This window comes from Lampetra planeri, unplaced genomic scaffold (assembly GCF_965212315.1).
Source record: "Lampetra planeri unplaced genomic scaffold, kcLamPlan1.2.h2 scaffold_311, whole genome shotgun sequence".
In the NCBI taxonomy this organism is placed as follows: Eukaryota; Metazoa; Chordata; class Hyperoartia; order Petromyzontiformes; family Petromyzontidae; genus Lampetra; species Lampetra planeri.
Genome location: NW_027615135.1, coordinates 53,539 through 81,007, shown reverse-complemented (window position 1 = coordinate 81,007; position 27,469 = coordinate 53,539). Strand labels below are relative to the sequence as shown.

At 56.1% G+C, this 27,469-nt stretch overlaps 4 protein-coding genes across 4 annotated transcripts; 1 reads left to right on the top strand and 3 right to left on the bottom strand.

Moving 5' to 3' along the window:
• Positions 1-6,021: 6,021 nt before the first annotated feature.
• Positions 6,022-8,903, bottom strand: LOC144740827 (uncharacterized). The gene is made up of 4 exons (XM_078623550.1): positions 8,717-8,903; positions 8,526-8,613; positions 7,788-8,242; positions 6,022-6,524 (listed from the first exon to the last, which is right to left on the bottom strand). The coding sequence occupies exons 1-4, from the start codon at positions 8,901-8,903 to the stop codon at positions 6,022-6,024; spliced, it is 1,233 nt and encodes a 410-aa protein (XP_078479676.1).
• On the bottom strand, positions 6,620-7,544 carry LOC144740824 (uncharacterized; the record flags this gene model as incomplete). Its single annotated transcript, XM_078623548.1, has 1 exon — positions 6,620-7,544. A coding segment is annotated over exon 1 (915 nt), but the record flags the coding sequence as incomplete, so codon positions are not given.
• Positions 8,904-8,944: 41 nt separating the features above from the next.
• On the bottom strand, positions 8,945-16,247 carry LOC144740826 (uncharacterized). Its single transcript, XM_078623549.1, has 3 exons — positions 16,232-16,247; positions 11,778-12,001; positions 8,945-10,006 (listed from the first exon to the last, which is right to left on the bottom strand). The coding sequence occupies exons 1-3, from the start codon at positions 16,245-16,247 to the stop codon at positions 9,224-9,226; spliced, it is 1,023 nt and encodes a 340-aa protein (XP_078479675.1). The 3' UTR covers positions 8,945-9,223.
• LOC144740829 (uncharacterized) lies at positions 12,197-17,098 on the top strand. The gene is made up of 2 exons (XM_078623554.1): positions 12,197-12,294; positions 16,229-17,098. The coding sequence occupies exon 2, from the start codon at positions 16,309-16,311 to the stop codon at positions 17,029-17,031; it is 723 nt and encodes a 240-aa protein (XP_078479680.1). The 5' UTR covers positions 12,197-12,294; positions 16,229-16,308; the 3' UTR covers positions 17,032-17,098.
• Positions 17,099-27,469: the final 10,371 nt, after the last annotated feature.

Sequence of the window (27,469 nt, the reverse complement as noted above, 5' to 3'; positions counted from 1 at the left end):
GAGTAGGTGAGTGAGTGGCTGAGTGAGTGAGTAGGTGAGTGAGTAGGTGAGTAGGTGAGTGAGTAGGTCAATGAGTGGGTAAGTGGGTGAGTGATTAGTTGAGTGACTAACTGAGTAGGTGGGTGACTGAGTAGGTGAGTGAGTAGGTGGGTGAGTAGGTGAGTGAGTAGGTGAGTGAGTAGGTGAGTGAGTAGGTGAGTGAGTGAGTGGGTGAGTGTGTGGGTGAGTGACTGACTGAGTAGGTGAGTGAGTAGGTGAGTGAGTAGGTGGGTGAGTAGGTGAGTGAGTAGGTGAGTGAGTAGGTGAGTGAGTGAGTGGGTGAGTGAGTGGGTGAGTGAGTAGGTGAGCGAGTGGGTGAGTGACTGACTGAGTAGGTGAGTGACCGAGTAGGTGAGTGAGTAGGTGAGCGAGTGGGTGAGTGGGTGAGTAGGTGAGTGAGTGAGTGGGTGAGTGAGTAGGTGAGCGAGTAGGTGAGTGAGTAGATGGGTGAGTAGATGGGTGAGTGAGTAGGTGAGTGAGCAGGTGAATGAGTCGTTGCGCTACGAACCCGGCAATTTGATCCTCGCTCACCACCGCCAAACACCTCCCCTAGGTCGACTCAGCCTCAAACGAGTACCTGGTGTAGTAGCAGTAGTGCCGTAGTGACACTGGGGGAGAGACAAAGGCGGCCCGGCGTGGTGCTGGCCACCCACCCCCCCTCGTGTGTGCCACACAGTGCTACTCGCTAACAGCACTTGCCCCAACAGTCTGTTGAGGCTACACGGGGGATCTTTGTCTTTGTGGTGGCAACCCGCAGCTGCTGCTTGCTACTGCTGTTGCTGCTCGCTATGCTGAAGGAACTTGCCCTTGACAAGGCAGACCAGAGGCTACCTGGGGGAGCTTTGGCAGCCCCGGGTAGTAACCGGTTCGATAATTAACTCGCCGGTAATGGCCGCGAATGCAGCGATGCGGATAATCTCCCTAATCCACTGCGGAGATCTCACTCACTCACTCACCTACTCACCCACTCAGTCACTCACCTACTCACTCACCTACTCACTCACCTACTCACTCACCTACTCACCCACTCAGTCACTCGCACACTCACCCACTCACCTACTCACTCACCTACTCACTCACCTACTCACTCACCTACTCACCCACTCAGTCACTCAGTCACTCACCCACTCACTCACTCACTCAGTCAGTCACTCACCTACACGCTCACCTACTCACTCAGTCACCTACTCACTCACCTACTCACTCAGTCACCTACTCACTCAGTCACTCAGTCACTCACTCACCTACTCAGTCACTCACCTACTCACTCACCTACTCACTCACTCAGTCAGTCACTCACTCACCTACTCACTCACCTACTCACTCACCTACTCACCCACTCACTCACCTACTCACTCACCCACTCACTCACCCACTCAGTCACCTACTCACTCACCTACTCACTCACCTACTCACTCACCTACTCACTCGCTCACCTACTCACTCACTCACCTACTCACTCACCTACTCACCCACTCAGTCACTCACACACTCACACACTCACGCACTCACCCACTCAGTCAGTCAGTCACTCACTCACCCACTCACTTACCCACTCAGTCAGTCACCCACTCACTCATTCACCTACCCATTCACCTACTCACTCACCCACTCATTCACCTACTCACCCACCCACTCACTCACTCACCCACCCACTCACTCACCCATCCATCCACCCACTCAACCACCCACCCACTCACCCATCCACCCAGTCAGTCACTCACCCACTCAAGTCAGTCACTCACACACCACTCAACCACCCACCCACTCAACCACCCACTCACCCATCCACCCAGTCAGTGACCCACCCACTCAGTCAGTCAGTCACTCACCCACCCCACCCACCCATCCATCCCATCCACTCACCCCACCACCCACCCACTCACCCACTCACCCACTCACCCACCCACCCACCCACCACTCACTCCCCACTCACCCATCCCACCCACTCACCCATCCACCCACTCACCCACCCACCCACTCACCCACCCACCCCACTCACCCACCCACCCACCCACCCACTCACCCACCCACCCACCCACTCACCCACCCACCCCACCCCACCCACTCACCCACCACCCACTCACCCACCCACCCACCCACTCACCCACCCACCCACCCACTCACCCACCCACCCACCCACCCACTCACTCACCCACCCACCCACCCACTCACCCACCCACCCCACCCCACCCACTCACCCACCCACCCACCCACCCACCCACTCACCCACCCACCCACTCACCCACCCACCCACCCACTCACCCACCCACCCACCCACCCACTCACTCACCCACCCACCCACCCACCCACCCACCCACCCACCCCACCCACTCACCCACCCACCCACCCACCCACCCACCCACTCACCCACCCACCCACCCACCCACCACCTCACCCACCCACCCACCCACTCACCCACCCACCCACCCACTCACCCACCCACCCACTCACTTCTCTAATTGTCGACGCTCAACTCACGTTGCCTGTAAGATCACCACGTGGTCCCTGACGTCACGGCAGGCCACGGGTTAGCCACGCCCAGGGGCGGGGCTTGTGGAAGGAGGGGGGAGGGGCGATGGGGGAAGTTGGCAGGGGGAGGGACAGTTCGGACAGTCCGTTTCATTAAAGCGTGTTTTTAAAAAAAGTATTTTTAAATATTTGATCATTATTTTTCTAACTAGTAGTAGTTTAATAAAGACAAAATAAAAAACGACTAGTAGTTTCACATGCTTGGTTCTTATCGGTAAAGTCACGTAGAAGGGAAATAATAAAATAAAAAATAAAAAAATAAAACAATACAATTCTCACGACGTTCGATTGCAACACAAGCAATCATCATCATCAGGTGTGATTTAAACAGTTTTTCACTATAAATCCTTATATGCGTGGCGGCTAGAGTCCCCTCGTCCTCTGGCTTGAGATGGCTGCCACCTATGGGTCAGATGATTGCATTGCACTATTAAGCAATTGGAAATTAAATATAATATTTTTGTCCTAAAAAATGTTCCCACGAACATTAATTGTCACGCACAACGAGTCTGTGTGGAAAATGTCAGCTCGATTGGATCACGGGAAGTGGGTTAAAAAACGACCGAAAGATTTGCACGGTCGTAAGCAAGCAAGCGAACTTAATATAAAGGATTTAAAAAGTGGCGTTTTTTGTCAATTTTCTTACCGTGGATTTCACACCTGATGACGATTGCTTATGTTAGCAATCGAAACGTCGTGAGAATTGTATTTTCTAATTTTTAGAATTTTATTATTTTATTATTTCCCTTCTCCGTGATTTTACCGAAAAAACCAAGAAGATGAATCCCCGCATTCACGAACGCTTTAAATCGAAAACGACAACTGCTGGTAGCTTACCAGTAGTTCTTATTTTAATTTCATCTATATTCGTATCTTTCTCCCCACGTAACGCTTTTACCAAGGACCCAACGAGTTTGAATCCCCGCCGTCACGCAAAGCTTTCAGTCCGAGATCGAAACTCAACAGCAGCATCAAGCAAGCAAGCGAGCCTTCGACACAATTCAATTAAACCCACAATCAAACCGGAACTACCTTTTATTGTGAGCAGTTCTTACTTTAATTTCATCTATATTCGTATCTTTCTCCCTACGTAACGCTTTTACCAAGGACCCCAACTAGTTTGAATCCCCGCCGTCACACAAAAGCTTTCAGTCCGAGATCGAAACTCAACAGCAGCAGCAAGCAAGCAAGCGAGCCTTCGACACAATTCAATGAAACCCACAATCAAACCGGAACTACCTTTTATTGTGAGCAGTTTAGGCAGAGCAAAAACATCAACCGGTGGAGATCTGACCCTTGGTTTCATGGTTCTTTCGGTAAAGTCACGTAGAATGGAAATAATAAGATAATTAAATATGCTACATTCCTCTTGATATGCAAATTCTTTTGTCAAGGCGCCCTTCCCCCCCTCCATCCCAGCTTAAATAGTCGCTCCAAGCCTGGTGGTGTTTTCATTCAGACGCTGTCTTCTCGACAGACCTGTTCTCCACCTGAGGACGGCTGCTTGCGTTGTGGCCGAAACGTCGTGAGAATTGTATTTTATTATGTTAAATTTTTATTATTTTATTATTTCCCTTCTACGTGACTTTACCGAAAGAACCAAGAAGATGAATCCCTGCAGTCACGAAAGAAGCTGTACATCGAAATTGAATAATATTATATTATTTTATTATAGTATATTATAATATTTTTATTATGTTTTATTTTTTATTATTTCATTACTTCCCTTCTACGTGACGACTTTACCGTGAATCCCTGCTGCAGTCACGAAAGAAGCTTTACATCGAAATCTGACCCTTAGTTTCGTTCGGTTAGAGTCACCATACGGGTAATTCCTGCGGGGCGCGAAAGCTTCGGGTCAAGTTTGGGGCGGATATTCAATCGGACAGGCGGAATTGGGACATCCGCGGGTGATGAACGCGGCCGATATGGTCACCGCCATCACCAGCATCACGCAGAGATTTATAGGAGCCGATAAATGATTTCGATACAGAGAGACCCATAGACACCCATAGAGAGAGCCACAGAGACCCATAGACACCCATAGAGAGAGCCACAGAGACCCATAGACACCCATAGAGAGAGCCACAGAGACCCATAGACAGACACCCATAGAGACCTACAGAGACCCATAGACACCCATAGAGAGAGCCACAGAGACCCATAGACACCCATAGAGAGAGCCACAGAGACCCATACTCATAGAGACCCACAGAGACCCATACTCATAGAGACCCACAGAGACCCATAGAGACCCAGACTCATAGAGACCTACAGAGACCCACACTCACAGAGACCCACAGAGACCCATACTCATAGAGACTCATAGACACCCACAGAGACCCACAGAGACCCATACTCATAGAGACCCACAGAGACCCACCCTCACAGAGACCCACAGAGACCCACAGAGCCCCCACACTACAACTAAACTAAGTTTGTGTCACCAGGTGTAAGCCCCACTCAGCTGCTGTGTAGATATTGTATCAGAAGCGAGCTGGGGACATCACTAGTGACAGCAGCTCAGTCACGTGACTGATATCATCATCGGTCATCACCACGTGACTGATATATCATCATCATCATCACCACGTGACTGACATCGTCATCATCATCACCACGTGACTGACATCATCATCATCATCACCACGTGACTGATATCATCATCATCATCACGTGACTGATATCATCATCGTCATCACCACGTGACTGATATCATCATCATCATCACCACGTGACTGACATCATCATCATCACCACGTGACTGATATCATCATCATCATCACCACGTGACTGATATCATCATCATCACGTGGACATTGATAGCAGCAGACAAAGACTCTGAGCTCGTGGTGACGTTGATTCTAAACGTGGAGGGGGGAGAAACCGGAGGACACGGAGAGAAAAATCCACGGGGAGAGAGACGCAGACTCCAAATATACAGCAGCAGCAGCAGCATCGTCAGGGTCGAGATGGAACCCACGACCTCCTGTAGACCAGGCGAGGTAGTCAACATCTCTTAGACCACCATGACCATGATGATGAGAGAGACGCAGACTCGAAATCTACAGCAGCAGCAGCAGCGTCGTCAGGGGTCGGGATGGAACCCACGACCTCCTGTAGACCAGGCGAGGTAGTCAACATCTCTTAGACCACCATGATGACCATGATGATGATGAGAGAGACGCAGACTCCAAATCTACAGCAGCAGCAGCAGCAGCGTCGTCAGGGTCTGGATTGAACCCACGACCTCCTGTAGACCAGGCGAGGTAGTCAACATCTCTTAGACCACCATGACCATGATGATGATGAGAGACACAGACTCCAAATCTACAGCAGCAGCAGCAGCAGCAGCGTCGTCAGGGTCGGGATGGAACCCACGACCTCCTGTAGACCAGGCGAGGTAGTCAACATCTCCGAACACAGCCAATGCTGTCGCCTCGAACACCTTCACCGTCCGTTGTACAACACTCCTATTGCACCCCCTGCCTCTCCACTCCCTCCCCCTCCTGCCCCCCCCCTCCTCCCTCCCTCTCCTCCCCCTCCTCTCACGTCCCCGATCCGTGCACCACCTGATGCCTCCTGAGGCCCCCGATCCGCGAGTAGCCCCGTCCGCATGCCGGACACACGAACGGCTTGGGCCGGGCGTGCGTCCGCTGGTGTCGCCGCAGGTGCCCCGCTTGGGCGAACGACGCCCCGCACGACCCGCACGCGAACGGCCTCTCGCCCGTGTGGGTGCGGTGGATGGATCCGCACGCTCGCCTTGAAGTTGGAGCCGTACGGGCAGAGCGGGCAGAGGTGGCGCTTGCCAGCACCGGCGGGGAGAGCCGCGGGCGCTCGGCGGACATGTGGCGAGTGCCTGGAGCGAAGGTGGTTCTGCAGCACCGAGTGGCAGAGGAACTGGCGGGCGCAGAGGGGGCACGAGACGCGTCGAACCTGGATGTGGACCTCGCCTGACGGGTGGTGGTGGTGACGGTGTGGGGAGGGAGACACGGGGGGGGGGGGGGGGGAGACATGGGGGGGGAGAGATGGGGGGAGAGACGACACGGGAAGAGACACGGGGGAGAGACACGGGGGAGAGAGACACGGGGGGAGAGAGGGAGACACGGGAGGGAAACACGAGGGAGAGAGGGAGACACGGGGGGGAGACACGAGGGGAGAGAGGGAGACACGGGGGGGAGACACGGGGGAGAGAGGGAGACACGGGAGGGAGACACGGGGGGGAGACACGGGGGGGAGAGAGGGAGACACGGGAGGGAGACACGAGGGGAGAGAGGGAGACACGGGAGGGAGACACGAGGGGAGAGAGGGAGACACGGGGGGGAGACACGGGGGGAGACACGGGAGGGAGACACGGGGGAGAGACACAGGGGGAGAGACACGGGAGGGAGACACGGGAGGGAGACACGGGAGGGAGACACGGGGGGAGAGAGGGAGACACGGGGGGGAGACACGGGGGAGAGAGGGAGACACGGGAGAGAGACACGGGGGGGAGACACGGGGGGGAGAGAGGGAGACACGGGAGGGAGACACGAGGGGAGAGAGGGAGGAGACACGCGAGGGAGACACGAGGGGAGAGAGGGAGACACGGGGGGGAGACACGGGGGGAGACACGGGAGGGAGACACGGGGGAGAGACACAGAGGGAGAGACACGGGAGGGAGACACGGGAGGGAGACACGGGGGAGAGAGGGAGACACGGGGGGAGACACGGGGGAGAGAGGGAGACACGGGGGGGAGACACGGGGGGAGACACGGGAGGGAGACACGGGGGAGAGACACAGGGGTGAGACACGGGAGGGAGACACGGGAGGGAGACACGGGGGGAGAGAGGGAGACACGGGGGGGAGACACGGGGGGAGAGAGGGAGACACGGGAGGGAGACACGAGGGAGAGAGGGAGACACGGGGGAGAGAGGGAGACACGGGAGGGAGACACAGGGGAGAGACACGGGAGGGAGACATGGGAGGGAGACACGGGGGGGGGGGGGGGGGGAAACACGGGGGGGGGGGGAGGAGAGGGAGACACGGGGGGGGGAGAGACACGGGGGGGAGAGAGAGGGAGACACAGGAGGGAGATACGGTACGGCCGGGGTATGGGTAGCCGTTTGCGACCCTGGTGCGGCCCTGTCTTAAGCGGACCCCTGTCTTAAGGGGACCCCTGTCTTAAGGGGACCCCCCTTGTCTTAAGGGAGGCAACGTTTCCCGCGGGACTCACCGTCCTTGTCGTCGTTATCCTGCTGGTTGCTCACGGACTGCTGCCCATCCACCTCCTCATTGTCCTCCTCCTCCTCCTCATTGTTCCCTCCCTCCTCCTCCTCCACCTTCACGTCCACCTCGACGGGGCGGAGCAGTCCCCGTTTGTCCCTCGAGTTTGACTCCTCCTCATTGTCCTCTTCCTCCTCATCATCATCCTCCTCCTCCACCATCACGTCCACCTCGACGGGACGGAGCAGGCCAAGCTCGTCCATCGAGTTTGACTCCTCCTCATCATCCTCCTCATCATCATCCTCATCATCCTCCTCCTCCTCCTCGTCCTCCTCCTCATCGTCATCCTCCACCTTCACGTCCACCTCGACGGGGCGGGGCAGTCCCCGTTTGTCCCTCGAGTTTGACTCCTCCTCATTAATCCTCCTCCTCCTCATCGTCCTCCTCCTCATCGTCCTCCTCCACCTTCACGTCCACCTCGACGGGACGGGGCAGTCCCCGCTCGTCCCAGATGTCCGACGTCTCCTCCAGCTTGACGTGGCGTCTGTCGCCGGTCCGCCCGGTGCCCGCTGCCGAACCGGAACAGCCGTCACCGCCGTCACCGCCGTCACCGCCGTCACCGCCGTCACCGCCGTCACCGCCGTCACCGCCGTCACCGCCGTCACCGCCGTCACCGCCGTCACCACCGTCACCACCGTCACCGCCGTCACAACCGTCACCGCCACCCCCCGGCCCGGCCTGCGGCCACCACGTCCCGTCGCCGAAGGCGTCTTCGCGCTCCTGCTTGATGGCAACGGGCCGATGACAGCCGTCCCGGCTCCCCTCCGCCTTCATTCCTGGCCACGCCCCGAATAAGTTGGGGGGGGGGTCCTCCACCTCCATCTCCTCCCTCTCCTGCTCCACCTCCTCCTCCACCTCCTCCTCCTCCACCCTCCTCGCCTCTTCCACCGAGTTGCTCTTCCGATGGCGGACGTGGGGCAGGCGGAGCGTGAGGAAGCGGCCGTGGCGCCGTCGTCTTGACGGGGACTTTCCGCTTGCGGCTATTTGCCTTCCTCCGCGGCGTGGCGGGCGGCTCGCCCCGAGGGGCCCCAGGGCCTCCCCCTCCCAGCGTCCCGTGCGGCTCCATGAAGCTTGAACACCCCCCCCCCCCCGCCGCACCCCGCCCCAAACACTCGACCCGCGAGTGGATCGACCGATGGAACGGCGGCGAGGGGTACGCTGTAGCGGGCGCGAGGGGTACGCTGTAGCGGGAGCGAGGGGTACGCTGTAGCGGGAGCGAGGGGTACGCTGTAGCGGGAGCGAGGGGTACGCTGTAGCGGGCGCGAGGGGTACGCTGTAGCGGGAGCGAGGGGTACGCTGTAGCGGGAGCGAGGGGTACGCTGTAGCGGGAGCGAGGGGTACGCTGTAGCGGGAGCGAGGGGTACGCTGTAGCGGGAGCGAGGGGTACTATGTAGCGGGAGCGAGGGGTATGCTGTAGCGGGAGCGAGGGGTACGCTGTAGCGGGAGCGAGAGGTACGCTGTAGCGGGAGAGAGGGGCACGCTGTAGCGGGCGCGAGGGGTACGCTGTAGCGGGAGCGAGGGTACGCTGTAGCGGGCGCGAGGGGTACGCTGTAGCGGGAGCGAGGGTACGCTGTAGCGGGCGCGAGGGGTACGCTGTAGCGGGAGCGAGGGGTACGCTGTAGCGGGAGCGAGGGGTACGCTGTAGCGGGAGCGAGGGGTACTATGTAGCGGGAGCGAGGGGTACGCTGTAGCGGGCGCGAGGGGTACGCTGTAGCGGGAGCGAGGGGCACGCTGTAGCGACGACGAGGGGTACGCTGTAGCGGGCGCGAGGGGTATGCTGTAGCGGGAGCGAGGGGTACGCTGTAGCGGGAGCGAGGGGTACGCTGTAGCGGGAGCGAGGGGTACTATGTAGCGGGAGCGAGGGGTACGCTGTAGCGGGCGCGAGGGGTACGCTGTAGCGGGAGCGAGGGGTACGCTGTAGCGGGAGCAAGGGGTACGCTGTAGCGGGCGCGAGGGGTACGCTGTAGCGGGAGCGAGGGGCACGCTGTAGCGACGACGAGGGGTACGCTGTAGCGGGCGCGAGGGGTACGCTGTAGCGGGCGCGAGGGGTACGCTGTAGCGGGAGCGAGGGGTACGTTGTAGCGGGAGCGAGGGGTACGCTGTAGCGGGCGCTCGTGAGGGGGTTGCGTGCGGGCGACAGGCCTCTCCGTCTCTCGTTTCGGGGCGTTTCTGTATCGACGCAGAGTAGGGGGAGCACATCGGGATCAAGACGAACCCAAAACAAAACAAAAAAACACGACATCGCGGAGAGTAAATGCGGCGTTGAGCCCGACACAGCCATTATCCGAGAGGTTTATCGCGTCAACAAATCTGGCTGCCGCCTGGTGATGCTGGCTGTTGTCACGGTACTCGGATTGTAAATGTTGCGGATTTGCTCTCCAACACACAACCGGTGTAGTGCTGTACTAGTATACTGCACTAAACATGACATTATATACTACACTACAGGGGCATCTCACTCCTCAGTGTGCCGGGAAAGGTCCTGGCAAGGATTATTCAACATCGCCTTGCTAGGCATGCTGAGGAGAGGCTTGCGGAGCCCCAATGCGGTTTCAGGAAAGGGCGGTCCTGCACAGATGCCATATGTTATGTCCGTCTGCTACAGCAGAGGTGTAGGGAATTCCTACAAGACCTACATCTCTGCTTTATTGACCTGGTCAAGGCCTATGATACCATCAGTAGGCCTGGGCTCTGGGTTGTTTTTCGTGCTTTCAGAGTCCCTGACCCTCTGCTCACGATCATTAAGGACCTTCATGATGGTGAGCGGGCCCGGGTAAAACTACGTGGCCGGGAGTCTGAGCCATTCCCTGTTCACCTTGGGGTGCGGCAGGGATGTCCTCTGGCTCCCACATTATTTAACATCTATTTTGACCACGTAGTTCGTGATATAATGGGAGGCTGATCGATGCCCGGGTGCGGTCAAGGGATGGCTCCCTATTGCTCAACCACGTTATGGTTGAGCAAGTAGTGGAGAGAGTGGAGAGTTTCCCATACCTGGGCAGTGTGCTCATGACCGGCTCCAGTTTGACAGCAGAGGTCTCACTCCGAATCAGTCGAGCGGCAATATCTTTTCATCGGTTGCGCAACGCTGTGTGGAAGCTACCTGGTCTGTCGCTCCGCACGAAGCTTCAGGTCTTCTCGGCCACGGTCATTCCCTCCCTTCTCTACGCTTGCGAAACGTGGACCCCCCTAGTGGAGCATCTTCGCCGGTTGGAAACATCTAGGCTGGCCAGCCTACGATCCATCCTGGGTTTAGCCTGCAGGCTGGATTGTGTGAGGAGCTCACAAATCCACTTAGTGGCGAATGGTGGTTGTTGATGTAGGTGGTGGTGTAGGTGGTGATGTAGGTGGTGTTGGTGTTGTTGTTGTAGGTGGTGGTGGTGTTGTTGTTGGTGGTGGTGTAGGTGGTGGTGTGGGTGGTGTTGGTGTAGGTGGTGGTGGTGTAGGTGGTGGTGGTGTAGGTGCTGGTGTAGGTGGTGGTGTAGGTGGTGTAGGTGGTGCAGGTGGTGATGTAGGTGGTGGTGGTGGTGGTGGTGTAGGTGGTGGTGTAGGTGGTGGTGTAGGTGGTGTAGGTGGTGCAGGTGGTGATGTAGGTGGTGGTGGTGGTGGTGGTGTAGGTGGTGGTGTAGGTGGTGTAGGTGGTGTAGGTGGTGGTGGTGTAGGTGGTGGTAGTGTAGGTGGTTGTGGTTGTTGTTGGTGGTTGTTGTTGGTGGTGTAGGTGGTGGTTGTTGTTGATGGTAGTGTAGGTGGTGGTGGTTGTTGGTGGTGGTGTTGTTGTTGGTGGTGTAGGTGGTGGTGGTTATTGTTGTTGGTGGTGGTGTAGGTGGTTGTTGTTGTTGGTGGTGGTTGTTGTTGTTATTGTTGGTTGTTGTTGTTGTTGGTGGTTGTTGGTGGTTGTGGTGGTGGTGGTGGTTGTTGTGCTGAGTGGTCAAGGCCTCACCGCGAGCTCTTGCCGCCTGGGCTGTCGCGTGACGTCACCGGCGTGGGGGGAGAAAGTGTTGTGCGTGATGACGTCACGGAAGAGGGGGGGTGTGCGTGGTGACGTCACGAGCGTGCGTGGTGACGTCACGAGTGTACGTGTGACGTCGCTAGTAGTGGACGGGGGGGAGGTGCGTTGTGACAAGGCGAGTGTACGCGGTGACGTCACCGAAATAGGGGTGTGGGCTACGTGGTGACGTCATGTAGCTGTTGGTTGCCGGGTACGTGGTGACGTCACCAGATAAGGGTGTAGGCTGCGTAATGACGTCATTAGCACAGTGGGGCGGGTGCGCACAGGGTGCGTGGTGACGTCACCAACAGAGAGTCAGAATACATGACGTTAAAAATTGGATATCGTGACGTCACGGCTGCCGAGCCAGTGCGATGACGTCGTCTAGCTATCGGAAGCAGTGAAGTGACGTCACGAGGCTGTTTCCAGACAGAGGGAGAAAGGAACAAGGAGGGCAGGCGGCGATCAGGTGAGAGACTGGGCCTCACACACCACACACACACACACCACACACCACACACACACCACACACACACCACACACACACCACACACCACACACACACCACACCCACCACACACACACCACACACACACCACACACACACACCACACACACACCACACACACCATACACCACACACACCACACACCACACACACCACACACCACACACACCACACACACACACCACACACACACACCACACACACACACCACACACACACCACACACACACCACACACACCACACACACACACCACACACCACACACACACACCACACACACACACCACACACACACACCACACACACACCACACACACACACCACACACACACACCACACACCACACACACCACACACCACACACCACACACACCACACACCACACACCACACACACCACACACACCACACACCACACACACCACACACACCACACACACCACACACCACACACACCACACACACCACACACCACACACCACACACACACACCACACACCACACACACACACCACACACACCACACACACACACCACACACACACACCACACACCACACACACCACACACCACACACACCACACACCACACACACACCACACACCACACACACACCACACACCACACACACCACACACCACACACCACACACACACACCACACACACACACCACACACACACACCACACACACACACCACACACACACACCACACACACACACCACACACACACACACAACACACCACACACACCACACACACACCACACACACACACCACACACACACCACACACACACAACACACCACACACACCACACACACACCACACACACACCACACACACACACACACCACACACACACCACACACACACCACACACACACCACACACACACCACACACACACACCACACACACACCACACACACACCACACCACACACCACACACACACCACACACACCACACACACACCACACCACACACACACACCACACACACACACCACATACACACCACACACCACACACACACACCACACACACACACCACACACACACACCACACACACACCACACACACACCACACACACCACACCACACACACACACCGCACACACACCACATACACACCACACACACCACACACACACACCACACACACACCACACACACCACACACACACCACACACACACCACACACACCACACCACACACACACACCGCACACACACACACCACATACACACCACACACACACACCACACACACACCACACACACAGACACTCATGCACACTCATAGACACACACCTACACACACTCCCACACAGACACACACACACACAGACAAAGACAAAGATCCCCCGTGTAGCCTTAACAGACTGTAGAGGCAAGTGCTGTTAGCGAGTAGCACCTATGAAGGCTGGCACGGCACACGAGGGGGTGGGTGGCCAGCACCACGCCCGGCCGCCTTTGTCTCCCCAGTGGCGATGTTTACTACACACCGCTACACCAGCTACTCATTTGAGGCTGAGTCGACCTAGGGGAGGCCCGGGACCGGTTGAAATAATCGTCACCGGTGGTGTGTGGTGTGTGGTGTGTGGTGTGTGTGGTGTCATTTGTGTGGTGTGTGTGTGGTGTGTGTGTGGTGTGTGTGGTGCGTGTATGGTGGTATGTGTGGTATGTGTGGTGTGTTTTTTACACCGTAGTTTAGTGGTAGTTAATGAATTGTACAAGACCTACATCTTTGCTTTATTGAACTGGTCAAGGCCTATGATACCATCAGTAGGACTGGGCTCTGGGTTGTTCTTCGTGCTTTCGGAGTCCCTGACCCTCTGCTCACGATCATTAAGGACCTTCATGATGGTGAGCGGGCCTCGGGTAAAACTACGTGGCCGGGAGTCGGAGCCTTTCCCTGTTCACCTTGGGGTGCGACAGGGATGTCCTCTGGCTCCCACATTATTTAACATCTATTTCGACCGCGTAGTTCGTGAAGCCTTCGATGGCTGCACCGGAGGAATTTCCATCTGGTACAGATACAACGGGAGGCTGATCGATGCCCGGGTGCGATCAAGGGATGGCTCCCTATTGCTCGACCACGTTATGTATGCCGATGATTTGGTAATTTACACTCACACAGAGGAGGAGTTGGAGGCGCTGCTGCTGAGACTGGAGCTTGCCACTAAGAGGTGGGGCCTCACCATCAGCCCCACCAAAACGAAGCACCTGCCTGGGTGTTTTGTACCATCGGGCACTCCACCCCCACAACTCCCAATCGGTGATGGGGCAGTTGTGGAGAGAGTGGAGAGTTTCCCAGACTTGGGCAGTGTGCTCATGACCGGCTCCGGTTTGACAGCAGAGGTCTCGCTCCGAATCAGTCGAGCGGCAATATCTTTTCATCGGTTGCGTAACGCTGTGTGGAAGCTACCTGGTCTGTCGCTCCGCACGAAGCTTCAGGTCTTCTCGGCCACAGTCATTCCCTCCCCTGGCCTGGCACAAGCGTCGTGGTGACGTCACCGCCACTTAGTGGCGAATGGCGGTTGTTGAATTAAAGAGTGGGTGAATGAACGAGTGGGTGATTGGGTGGGTGAGTGAGTGAATGACAAGTCTGTGTAGCACTGGGGGAGAAAAAGACGGCCGGGCATAGTAGTGTAGTGTATAGTGTAGTGTGTAGTGTAGTGTGTAGTGTAGTGTATAGTAATGTAGTGTATAGTGTAGTGTGTAGTGTATAGTAGTGTAGTGTATAGTAGTGTAGTGTATAGTAGTATAGTGCATAGTGTAGTGTATAGTGTAGTGTGTAGTGTATAGTAGTGTATAGTAGTATAGTGTATAGTAGTGTAGTGTATAGTATAATAGTAGTGTAGTGTATAGTAGTGTGGTGTATAGACCCATAGACTACTCACACAGAGACCCATAGACTACTCACACACCCATAGACTACTCGCACAGAGACTCACACAGAGACCCATAGACTACTCACACAGACACCCATAGACTACTCACACAGAGACCCATAGACTACTCACACAGAGACTCATAGACTACTCACACAGAGACCCATAGACTACTCACACAGAGACCCATAGACTACTCACACAGAGACCCACAGACTACTCACACAGAGACCCATAGACTACTCACACAGAGACCCATAGACTACTCACACAGAGACCCACAGACTACTCACACAGAGACCCGTAGACTACTCACACAGACCCACAGACTACTCACACATAGACCCATAGACTACTCACACAGAGACCCATAGACTACTCACACACAGACCCATAGTCTACTCACACAGAGACCCACAGACTACTCACACAGAGACCCACAGACTACTCACACAGAGACCCACAGACTACTCACACAGAGACTCACACAGAGACCCATAGACTCACACAGAGACCCACAGACTACTCACACAGACTCACACAGAGACCCATAGACTACTCACACAGAGACTCACAGAGACTCACACAGAGACCCACAGACTACTCACACAGAGACCCACAGACTACTCACACAGAGACCCACAGACTACTCACACAGAGACCCATAGACTACTCACACAGAGACCCATAGACTACTCACACAGAGACCCACAGACTACTCACACAGAGACCCACAGACTACTCACACAGAGACCCACAGAGACTCACACAGAGACCCATAGACTCACACAGAGACCCACAGACTACTCACACAGAGACTCACAGAGACTCACACAGAGACCCATAGACTCACACAGAGACCCACAGACTACTCACACAGACTACTCACACAGAGACCCACAGACAACTCGCACGGGGGGGGGGGATCTCCCTTGATCCCCATGTGATAACAACCCGTCAATCCCACCCCACCCGTCCCATCCTATTTCCGCGTAGGACTGCTCGCGTACAACATTCCGCCCAAAATTTCTTTCCCCGGCTCCGTCGCCCGCCCCGCCGCGCCCCGCCCGGCCGCAATGGAACGCCGTCGCCCGTCCGGCGGCGCAAGCAAGTGGCACCAGTGCGGTCGCTGCACGTACGGCACCCACCGCAAGGCGCACATGCGCATACACCTGCGCACGCACACGGGAGAACGCCCCTTCGTGTGCACCGTCTGCTGGAAGGAGTTCACGCAGCTGGGCAGCCTCCAGCGGCACCAGCGGACGCACACCAGCGAGCAGCCGTTCAAGTGCGCCGCTTGCGGGCGGGCCTTCACCCAGCTGGGCAACCTGAAGCGCCACCAGCGGACCCACACGGGCGACCGGCCCTTCGGCTGCCCCGAGTGCGGACGGGCCTTTGCCGTGTCCTCGCACCTCCGGCGACACCGCGCGGTGCACGGGCCCGACCGGCCGTTCCGCTGCGAGGAGTGCGGGAAGGGCTTCGGGCAGGCCAGGGCCCTGGCACGGCACGGGAAGAGGCACGTCGTCGTGAAGGAGGAGGAGGGGGAGGTGGTGGTGAAGGAGGTGGTGAAGGAGGAGGGGGAGGTGAAGGAGGTGGTGAAAGAGGGGGGGGAGGTGGTGAAGGAGGGGGAGGAGGAGGAGGTGGAGGAGGAGGTGGAGCAGGAGGAGGATGACTATGAAGACGAAGGAGACAGCGGAGACGAAGGAGACGAAGGAGAGGAAGGAGAGGAAGGGGTAGGGGAGGAAGGAGGGGCAGAAGGAGGGGAAGAAGGAGGAGAAGGAGGAGGAGGTGGAAGATGAAGATGACGACGATGATGATGAAGGAGACAGCGGAGACGGAGGAGGGGAGTAAGGAGACGAAGAAGGAGTGGAAGGAGGGGAAGGAGAGGAGGAAGGAGGGGGAGGAGGTGGTGAAGGAGGGGGAGGAGGAGATGGTGAAGGAGGGGGAGGAGGAGGGGGAGGAGGAAGCTGAAGGAGACAGCGGAGACGAAGGAGAGGAAGGAGAGGAAGGAGAGGAGGAAGGAGGGGGGGAAGGAGGAGGGGAAGGAGGGGACGGCTGCGTTAGCGGCGGGAGACGTTGAGCCACGTTGGTGCCACGGGAGGGGGGAGGAGTCACGGAGGGGGAGGAGTCAAAGGGGGAGGAGCCACGACGGATGGGGAGGCGCCGGGGAGGAGTCACGGAGGGGGAGGAGTCAAAGGGGGAGGAGTCACGGATGGGGAGGCGCCGGGGAGGAGTCACGGAGGGGGAGGAGTCAAAGGGGGAGGAGCCACGGTGGAGGGGGAGGAGCCACGGAGGGGGAGGAGTCACGGATGGGGAGGCGCCGGGGAGGAGTCACGGAGGGGGAGGAGTCAAAGGGGGAGGAGTCACGGAGGGGGAGGAGTCACGGATGGGGGTGCGCCGTGGAGGAGGAGGAGTCACGGAGGGGGAGGAGTCAAAGGGGGAGGAGTCACGGAGGGGGAGGAGTCACGGAGGGGGAGGAGTCGTGGATGGGGAGGCGCCGCGGAGGGGGAGGAGTCACGGGGGAGGAGCCACCGAGGGGGAGGAGCCACCGAGGGGGAGGAGCCACCGAGGGGGAGGAGCCACCGAGGGGGAGGAGCCACCGAGGGGGAGGAGGGGGATACGAGACGGAAGAAGATGGCGATGATGGCGATGATGGCAGTGATGATGATGGTGATGACGATGGCAGTGATGATGACGATGATGGCGATGGCGATGACGATGATGATGGCAGTGATGATGATGATGGCGATGATGATGATGATGATGGCGATGATGGCAGTGATGATGATGATAGTGATGACGATGGCAGTCATGATGATGGTGATGGCGATGATGATTGGGATGATGATGGCGGTGATGATTGGGATGATGATGGCGGTGATGATGATGATGATGGCGATGATGATTGGGATGATGATGGCGGTGATGATTGGGATGATGATGGCGGTGATGATTGGGATGATGATGGCGGTGATGATGATGATGATGGCGATGATGATTGGGATGATGATGGCAGTGATGATTGGGATGATGATGGCGGTGATGATTGGGATGATGATGGCGGTGATGATGATGATGGCGATGATGGCAGTGATGATGATGATGGCGATGATGATGATGACGATGATGATGGCGGTGATGATGATGATGGCGATGGCGGTGATGATGATGATGGCGATGATGATGATGATGATGGCGGTGAAGTATAAATGTGATGGAGGTGGTGATGGTGGCGGTTCAGCTAACGGGGTTCTCACGACTCGGTGGTCAGAGGAGATGTTGACCACCTCGCCTGGTGTACAGGAGGTCGTGGGTTCAATGTTGACTACCTCGCCTGGTGTGCAGGAGGTCGTGGGTTCGATGTTGAGATGTTGACTACCTCGCCTGGTGTACAGGAGGTCGTGGGTTCGATGCTGAGATGTTGACTACCTCGCCTGGTGTGCAGGAGGTCGTGGCTTCGATGCTGAGATGTTGACTACCTCGCCTGGTGTACAGGAGGTCGTGGGTTCGATGCTGAGATGTTGACTACCTCGCCTGGTGTGCAGGAGGTCGTGGGTTCGATGTTGAGATGTTGACTACCTCGCCTGGTGTACAGGAGGTCGTGGGTTCGAGGCTGAGATGTTGACTACCTCGCCTGGTGTACAGGAGGTCGTGGGTTCGATGCTGAGATGTTGACTACCTCGCCTGGTACACAGGAGGTCGTGGGTTCGATGTTGACTACCTGGCCTGGTGTACAGGAGGTCGTGGGTTCGAGGCTGAGATGTTGACCACCTCGCCTGGTGTACAGGAGGTTGCCCCTGACGATGCCTGCTGCATAGCTGGAGTGGTCGCGTGGATTTGTTTCTGGCTTCTCCGTTCCCCCCGCCTCTCCGTGTCTAGAATCGACGTCTCTTGAGCGTTTGGGTCTCTATCTGTGGATTTTTCTTCTGGGTCTCTGTGGGTCTCTGTGGGTCTCTGTGGGTCTCTGTGGGTATCTGTGGGTCTCTGTGGGTCTCTGTGGGTGTCTGTGGGTGTCTGTGGGTCTCTGTGGGTGTCTATGGGTCTCTGTCGGTCTCTATGGGTCTCTGTGTGGGTCTCTGTGTGTCTCTGTGGGTCTCTGTGGGTCTCTGTGGGTCTCCATCGGAACCTGTAGATCTCTCTGTGGGTCTCTGTGGGTCTCTGTGGGTCTCTGTGGGTCTATGTGGGTGTCTTTGGGTCTCTGTGGGTCTCTGTGGGTGTCTGTGGGTCTCTGTGCGTTTAGAGGGCGTGACTGCCGCTATCAATATCCACGTGGTGATGATGATGGTGGTGGTGATGCTGGTGATTCGACGGTGGTGGCGGCGGTGGTGGTGATGGTGGTGGCGGTGGTGGTGATGGTGGTGATGGTGGTGGAGGTGATGGTGATGCTGGTGATGACGGTGGTGGCGGCGGTGGTGGCGGGTGGTGGTGATGGCGGTGGTGGAGATGATGGCGGGTGGTGGTGATGGCGGTGGTGGTGATGGTGATGGCGGTGGTGGAGATGATGGTGATGGTGGTGGCGGTGGCGGTGGTGATGGTGGTGGCGGGGTGGCGGTGGTGGAGATGATGGTGATGGTGGTGGCGGTGGCGGTGGTGGAGATGGTGGTGATGGTGGTGGCGGCGGGTGGCGGTGGTGGTGGAGATGATGGTGATGGTGGTGGCGGCGGGTGGTGGAGATGATGGTGATGGTGGTGGCGGCGGCGGTGGTGGTGGTGGTGATGATGGTGGCGGTGGTGGAGGTGATGGTGGTGGCGGCGGTGGCGGTGGGTGGAGATGGTGGTGATGGTGATGGCGGTGGTGGAGATGATGGTGATGGTGGTGGCGTTGGTGGAGATGATGGTGATGGTGGTGGCGGCGGTGGCGGTGGTGGAGATGGTGATGGTGGTGATGGTGATGGCGGTGGTGGAGATGATGGTGGTGCGTTGGTGGAGATGATGGTGATGGTGGTGGCGGCGGGTGGCGGTGGTGGAGATGGTGGTGATGGTGATGGCGGTGGTGGAGATGATGGTGATGGTGGTGGCGTTGGTGGAGATGATGGTGATGGTGGTGGCGGTGGCGGTGGTGGCGGTGGTGGTGATGGCGGTGGTGGAGATGATGGCGGTGGCGGTGATGGTGATGGCGGTGGTGGAGATGATGGTGATGGCGGTGGTGGTGGTGATGGTGGTGGCGGTGGTGGAGATGATGGTGATGGTGGTGGCGGTGGTGGAGATGGTGGTGATGGTGGTGGCGGCGGTGGCGGTGGTGGTGGAGATGATGGTGATGGTGGCGGTGGTGGTGGTGGTGATGGTGGTGGTGGCGGTGGTGGAGATGGTGGTGATGGTGATGGCGTTGGTGGAGATGATGGTGATGGTGGTGGCGTTGGTGGAGATGATGGTGATGGTGGTGGCGGCGGTGGTGGAGATGGTGGTGATGGTGATGGCGGTGGTGGTGATGGTGGTGGCGGTGGTGGTGATGGTGATGGCGGTGGTGGAGATGGTGGTGATGGTGATGGCGGTGGTGGAGATGGTGGTGATGGTGGTGGCGGTGGTGGAGATGATGGTGATGGTGGTGGCGTTGGTGGAGATGATGGTGATGGTGGTGGCGGCGGTGGTGGAGATGGTGGTGATGGTGGTGGCGGTGGTGGTGATGGTGGTGGCGGTGGTGGAGATGGTGATGGCGGTGGTGGAGATGATGGTGATGGTGGAGGAGAAATAAAATATTGAATCCACTCCCCCGTGTGGCTCCGTCTGTAGCTCTCGAACGCTCCCCCCCTCCTCCTCCTCCCCTCCTCCTCCCTCTTCCCCCCCCTCCTCCCCCTCCTCCTCCCCCTCCACCCCCTGAGTGATGGGTGGGTGGGTGAGTGGGTCGGTGGGTGAGTGGGTGGGTGAGTGGGTGGATGATGAGTGGGTGGGTGGTGAGTGAGTGAGTGGGTGGGTGGGTGGGTGAGTGAGTGGGTGGGTGGGGTGGGTGATGAGTGAGTGGGTGGGTGAGTGAGTGGGTGAGTGAGTGGGTGGGTGAGTGGGTGGATGATGAGTGGGGTGGGTGGGTGAGTGAGTGGGTGGGTGGGTGGGTGGGTGAGTGAGTGGGTGGGTGGGTGGGTGGGTGATGAGTGAGTGGGTGGGTGAGTGAGTGGGTGAGTGAGTGGGTGGGTGATGAGTGAGTTGGTGGGTGGGTGATTAGTGGGTAGGTGAGTTTGAGTGATGAGTGGTTGAGTGATGGGTGGGGGGGGGAGTGATGAGTGAATGAGTGAGTGGGTGGGTGAGTGGGTCGGTGGGTGGGTGAGTGAGTGGGTAGGTGAGTGAGTGAGTGGGTGAGTGAGTGGGTGGGTGAGTGAGTGGGTAGGTGAGTGAGTGAGTGGGTGGGTGGGTGAGTGATGAGTGGTTGAGTGATGAGTGGGTGGGGGGGGGGGTGAGTGGATGAGTGAGTGGGTGGGTGAGTGAGTGGGTGGTGGGTGATGAGTGGGTGAGTGAGTGGGTGGGTGATGAGTGGGTGAGTGAGTGGGTGGGTGATGAGTGGGTGAGTGGGTGGGTGAGTGAGTGAGTGGGTGGGTGGGTGAGTGAGTGAGTGAGTGGGTGAGTGGGTGAGTGAGTGAGTGGGTGAGTGATGAGTGGGTGAGTGATGAGTGGGTGGGTGGGTGGGGGGGGGGGTGAGTGATGAGTGAGGGGTGAGTGAGTGATGAGTGGGTGGGTGTGTGGGTGAGTTTGAGTGGGTCGGTGGGTGAGTGGATGGGTGAGTGGGTGGGTGAGTGGGTGAGTGAGTGGGTCGGTGAGTGGGTGAGTGAGTGGGTGGGTGAGTGGCTGAGTGAGTGGGTGGGTGAGTGAGTGGGTGGGTGAGTGAGTGGGTGAGGTGAGTGAGTGGGTGAGTGAGTGCGTGGGTTAGTGAGTGGGTGGGTGAGTGGGGTGGGTGAGTTTGAGTGGTGAGTGGATCTCCTGTACACCAGGCGAGGTAGTCAACATCTCAGCATCGAACCCACGACCTCCTGTACACCAGGCGAGGTAGTTAACATCTCAGCCTCGAACCCACGACCTCCTGTACACCAGGCGAGGTAGTTAACATCTCAACATCGAACCCACGACCTCCTGTACACCAGGCGAGGTAGTCAACATCTCAGCCTCGAACCCACGACCTCCTGTTACACCAGGCGAGGTAGTTAACATCTCAACATCGAACCCACGACCTCCTGTGTACCAGGCGAGGTAGTCGACATCTCGGCATCGAACCCACGACCTCCTGTGTACCAGGCGAGGTAGTTAACATCTCAACATCGAACCCACGACCTCCTGTACACCAGGCGAGGTAGTCAACATCTCAACCTCGAACCCACGACCTCCTGTGTACCAGGCGAGGTAGTCAACATCGAACCCACGACCTCCTGTGTAGCAGGCGAGGTAGTCAACATCGGACCCACGACCTCCTGTACATCAGGCGATGTAGTCAACATCGAACCCACGACCTCAAGTGCACCAGGCGAGGTAGTGAACATCTCAACCTCGAACCCACGACCTCCTGTACACCAGGCGACGTAGTCAACATCGAACCCACGACCTCAAGTGCACCAGGCGAGGTAGTCAACATCTCAGCATCGAACCCACGACCTCCTGTGTACCAGGCGAGGTAGTCAACATCTCAGCATCGAACCCACGACCTCCTGCGCACCAGGCGAGGTAGTCAACATCTCAGCATCGAACCCACGACCTCCTGCGCACCAGGCGAGGTAGTTAACATCTCAGCATGGAACCCACGACCTCCTGTGTACCAGGCGAGGTAGTCAACATCTCAGCATCGAAGCCACGACCTCCTGTGTACCAGGCGAGGTGGTCAACATCTCAGCATCGAACCCACGACCTCCTGTGCACCAGGCGAGGTAGTCAACATCTCAGCATCGAAGCCACGACCTCCTGTGTACCAGGCGAGGTGGTCAACATCTCAGCATCGAACCCACGACCTCCTGTACACCAGGCGAGGTAGTCAACATCTCAGCATCGAACCCACGACTTCCTGTACACCAGGCGAGGTAGTCAACATCTCAGCATCGAACCCACGACCTCCTGTGTACGAGGCGAGGTGGGTCAACATCTCAGCATCGAACCCACGACCTCCTGTACACCAGGCGAGGTAGTCAACATCTCAGCATCGAACCCACGACTTCCTGTACACCAGGCGAGGTAGTCAACATCTCAGCATCGAACCCACGACCTCCTGTGTACGAGGCGAGGTGGTCAACATCTCTGTAGCCCCCCGTGTATAACCGGACGCACGTGCAATCGGATGTTTCGCTTGCGGTCAAATCCCTGCCTCCTTCCACGTTCTTCCTCTTCCCCCCACGACTCACTCAGTCACCCCACGTCTACACACGACTACACGAAACACTGCTACACTACACTATACACTACTACACTATACACTACTATACACTACTACACTATACACTACACTATACACTACACTATATACTACACTATACACTACACTATACACTACACTACACTATACACTACTACACTATACACTACACTATATACTACACTATACACTACACACTACACTACACACTACACTATACACTACACTATACACTCCACTATACACTACTACACTATATACTACACTATACACTACTACACTATATACTACACTATACACTACACTACACTATACACTACACTATACTACACACTACACTATACACTACACTATACACTACACTATACACTACTACACTATACACTACTACACTATACACTACACTATACACTACTACACTATACACTACTACACTATATACTACTACAACTACTACACTATACACTACACTATACACTACACTATACACTACACTATACACTATACACTACACTACTACACTATACTACTACACTACACTATACACTACACTATACACTACACTATACACTGCACTATATACTACACTATACACTACACTATACACTACACTATACACTACACTATACACTAAACCACACTACACACTACACTATACACTACATACTACACTATACACTACACTATACACTACACTACACACTACACTATACACTACACTATACACTACACTATACACTACACTATACACTAAACCACACTATACACTACACTATACACTACACTACACACTAAACCACACTACACACTACACTATACACTACACTATACACTACACTATACACTACATACTACACTATACACTACACTATACACTACACTACACACTACACTACACACTACACTATACACTACACTATACACTACACACGACACTACACACTATACACTACACTACACACTACACTACTATACACTACACTACTATACACTATACACTACACTACTATACACTACACTACTATACACTATACACTACACTATACACTACACTACTATACACTATACACTACACACTGCTACGTCTACTCATCTCACAGACCCGTTGCCTCATCGTCTGCATCTTCTCACCGCAAACTTCCCAATTCTCTCTCGAGACGCGAAGTCGCGTGCCTTGTGCGGTTGAACCGCACTCCGAGACGACTGACTCACAGCCCACAAGTTTACTGAGTTGTTGATTATGTTGCCAGGTGGAGGGAGAACATCGCCCCATACTCCCATAGAGACCCACACAGAGACCCACAGAGACCCACACTCATAGAGACCCACAGAGACCCACAGAGACCCACAGAGATCCACACTCATAGAGACCCACAGAGACCCATACTCAGAGAGACCCACAGAGACCCACACTCATAGAGACCCACAGAGACCCACACTCATAGAGACCCACAGAGACCCATACTCAGAGAGACCCACAGAGATCCACACTCATAGAGACCCACAGAGACCCACACTCATAGAGACCCATACTCAGAGAGACCCACAGAGACCCACACTCAGAGAGACCCACAGAGACCCATACTCATAGAGACCCACAGAGACCCACACTCATAGAGACCCACAGAGACCCATACTCATAGAGACCCACAGAGACCCACACTCAGAGAGACCCACAGAGACCCATACTCATAGAGACCCACAGAGACCCACACTCACAGAGACCCACAGAGACCCACACTCAGAGAGACCCATACTCATAGAGACCCACAGAGACCCATACTCAGAGAGACCCACAGAGACCCACAGAGACCCATACTCAGAGAGACCCACACAGAGACCCACAGAGACCCACACTCATAGAGACCCACAGAGACCCACACTCATAGAGACCCATACTCAGAGAGACCCACAGAGACCCACACTCATAGAGACCCACAGAGACCCATACTCATAGAGACCCACAGAGACCCACAGAGACCCATACTCATAGAGACCCACAGAGACCCACAGAGACCCACACTCATAGAGACCCATACTCATAGAGACCCACAGAGACCCACAGAGACCCATACTCATAGAGACCCACAGAGACCCATACCCATAGAGACCCACACAGAGACCCACAGAGACCCACAGAGACCCATACTCATAGAGACCCATACTCAGAGAGACCCACAGAGACCCATACTCATAGAGACCCACAGAGACCCACAGAGACCCATACTCATAGAGACCCACAGAGACCCATACCCATAGAGACCCACACAGAGACCCACAGAGACCCACACAGAGACCCATACTCATAGAGACCCACAGAGACCCATACTCATAGAGACCCAAAGAGACCCATACTCATAGAGACCCACAGAGACCCACAGAGACCCACACTCAAAGAGACCCACACAGAGACCCACAGAGACCCATACTCATAGAGACCCACACAGACCCACAGAGACCCATACTCATAGAGACCCACAGAGACCCATACTCAAAGAGACCCACACAGAGACCCACAGAGACCCACACTCAAAGAGACCCACACAGAGACCCACAGAGACCCATACTCATAGAGACCCACACAGACCCACAGAGACCCATACTCATAGAGACCCACAGAGACCCATACTCAAAGAGACCCACACAGAGACCCACAGAGACCCACACTCAAAGAGACCCACACAGAGACCCACAGAGACCCACACTCAAAGAGACCCACACAGAGACCCACAGAGACCCATACTCATAGAGACCCACAGAGACCCAAACTCAAAGAGACCCACACAGAGACCCACAGAGACCCACACTCAAAGAGACCCACACAGAGACCCACAGAGACCCATACTCATAGAGACCCACACAGACCCACAGAGACCCATACTCATAGAGACCCACAGAGACCCAAACTCAAAGAGACCCACACAGAGACCCACAGAGACCCACACTCAAAGAGACCCACACAGAGACCCACAGAGACCCATACTCAGAGAGACCCACAGAGACCCACAGAGACCCATACTCAGAGAGACCCACACAGAGACCCACAGAGACCCACACTCATAGAGACCCACAGAGACCCACACTCATAGAGACCCATACTCAGAGAGACCCACAGAGACCCACACTCATAGAGACCCACAGAGACCCATACTCATAGAGACCCACAGAGACCCACAGAGACCCATACTCATAGAGACCCACAGAGACCCACAGAGACCCACACTCATAGAGACCCATACTCATAGAGACCCACAGAGACCCACAGAGACCCATACTCATAGAGACCCACAGAGACCCATACCCATAGAGACCCACACAGAGACCCACAGAGACCCACAGAGACCCATACTCATAGAGACCCATACTCAGAGAGACCCACAGAGACCCATACTCATAGAGACCCACAGAGACCCACAGAGACCCATACTCATAGAGACCCACAGAGACCCATACCCATAGAGACCCACACAGAGACCCACAGAGACCCACACAGAGACCCATACTCATAGAGACCCACAGAGACCCATACTCATAGAGACCCACAGAGACCCATACTCATAGAGACCCACAGAGACCCACAGAGACCCACACTCAAAGAGACCCACACAGAGACCCACAGAGACCCATACTCATAGAGACCCACACAGACCCACAGAGACCCATACTCATAGAGACCCACACAGACCCACAGAGACCCATACTCATAGAGACCCACAGAGACCCATACTCAAAGAGACCCACACAGAGACCCACAGAGACCCACACTCAAAGAGACCCACACAGAGACCCACAGAGACCCATACTCATAGAGACCCACACAGACCCACAGAGACCCATACTCATAGAGACCCACAGAGACCCATACTCAAAGAGACCCACACAGAGACCCACAGAGACCCACACTCAAAGAGACCCACA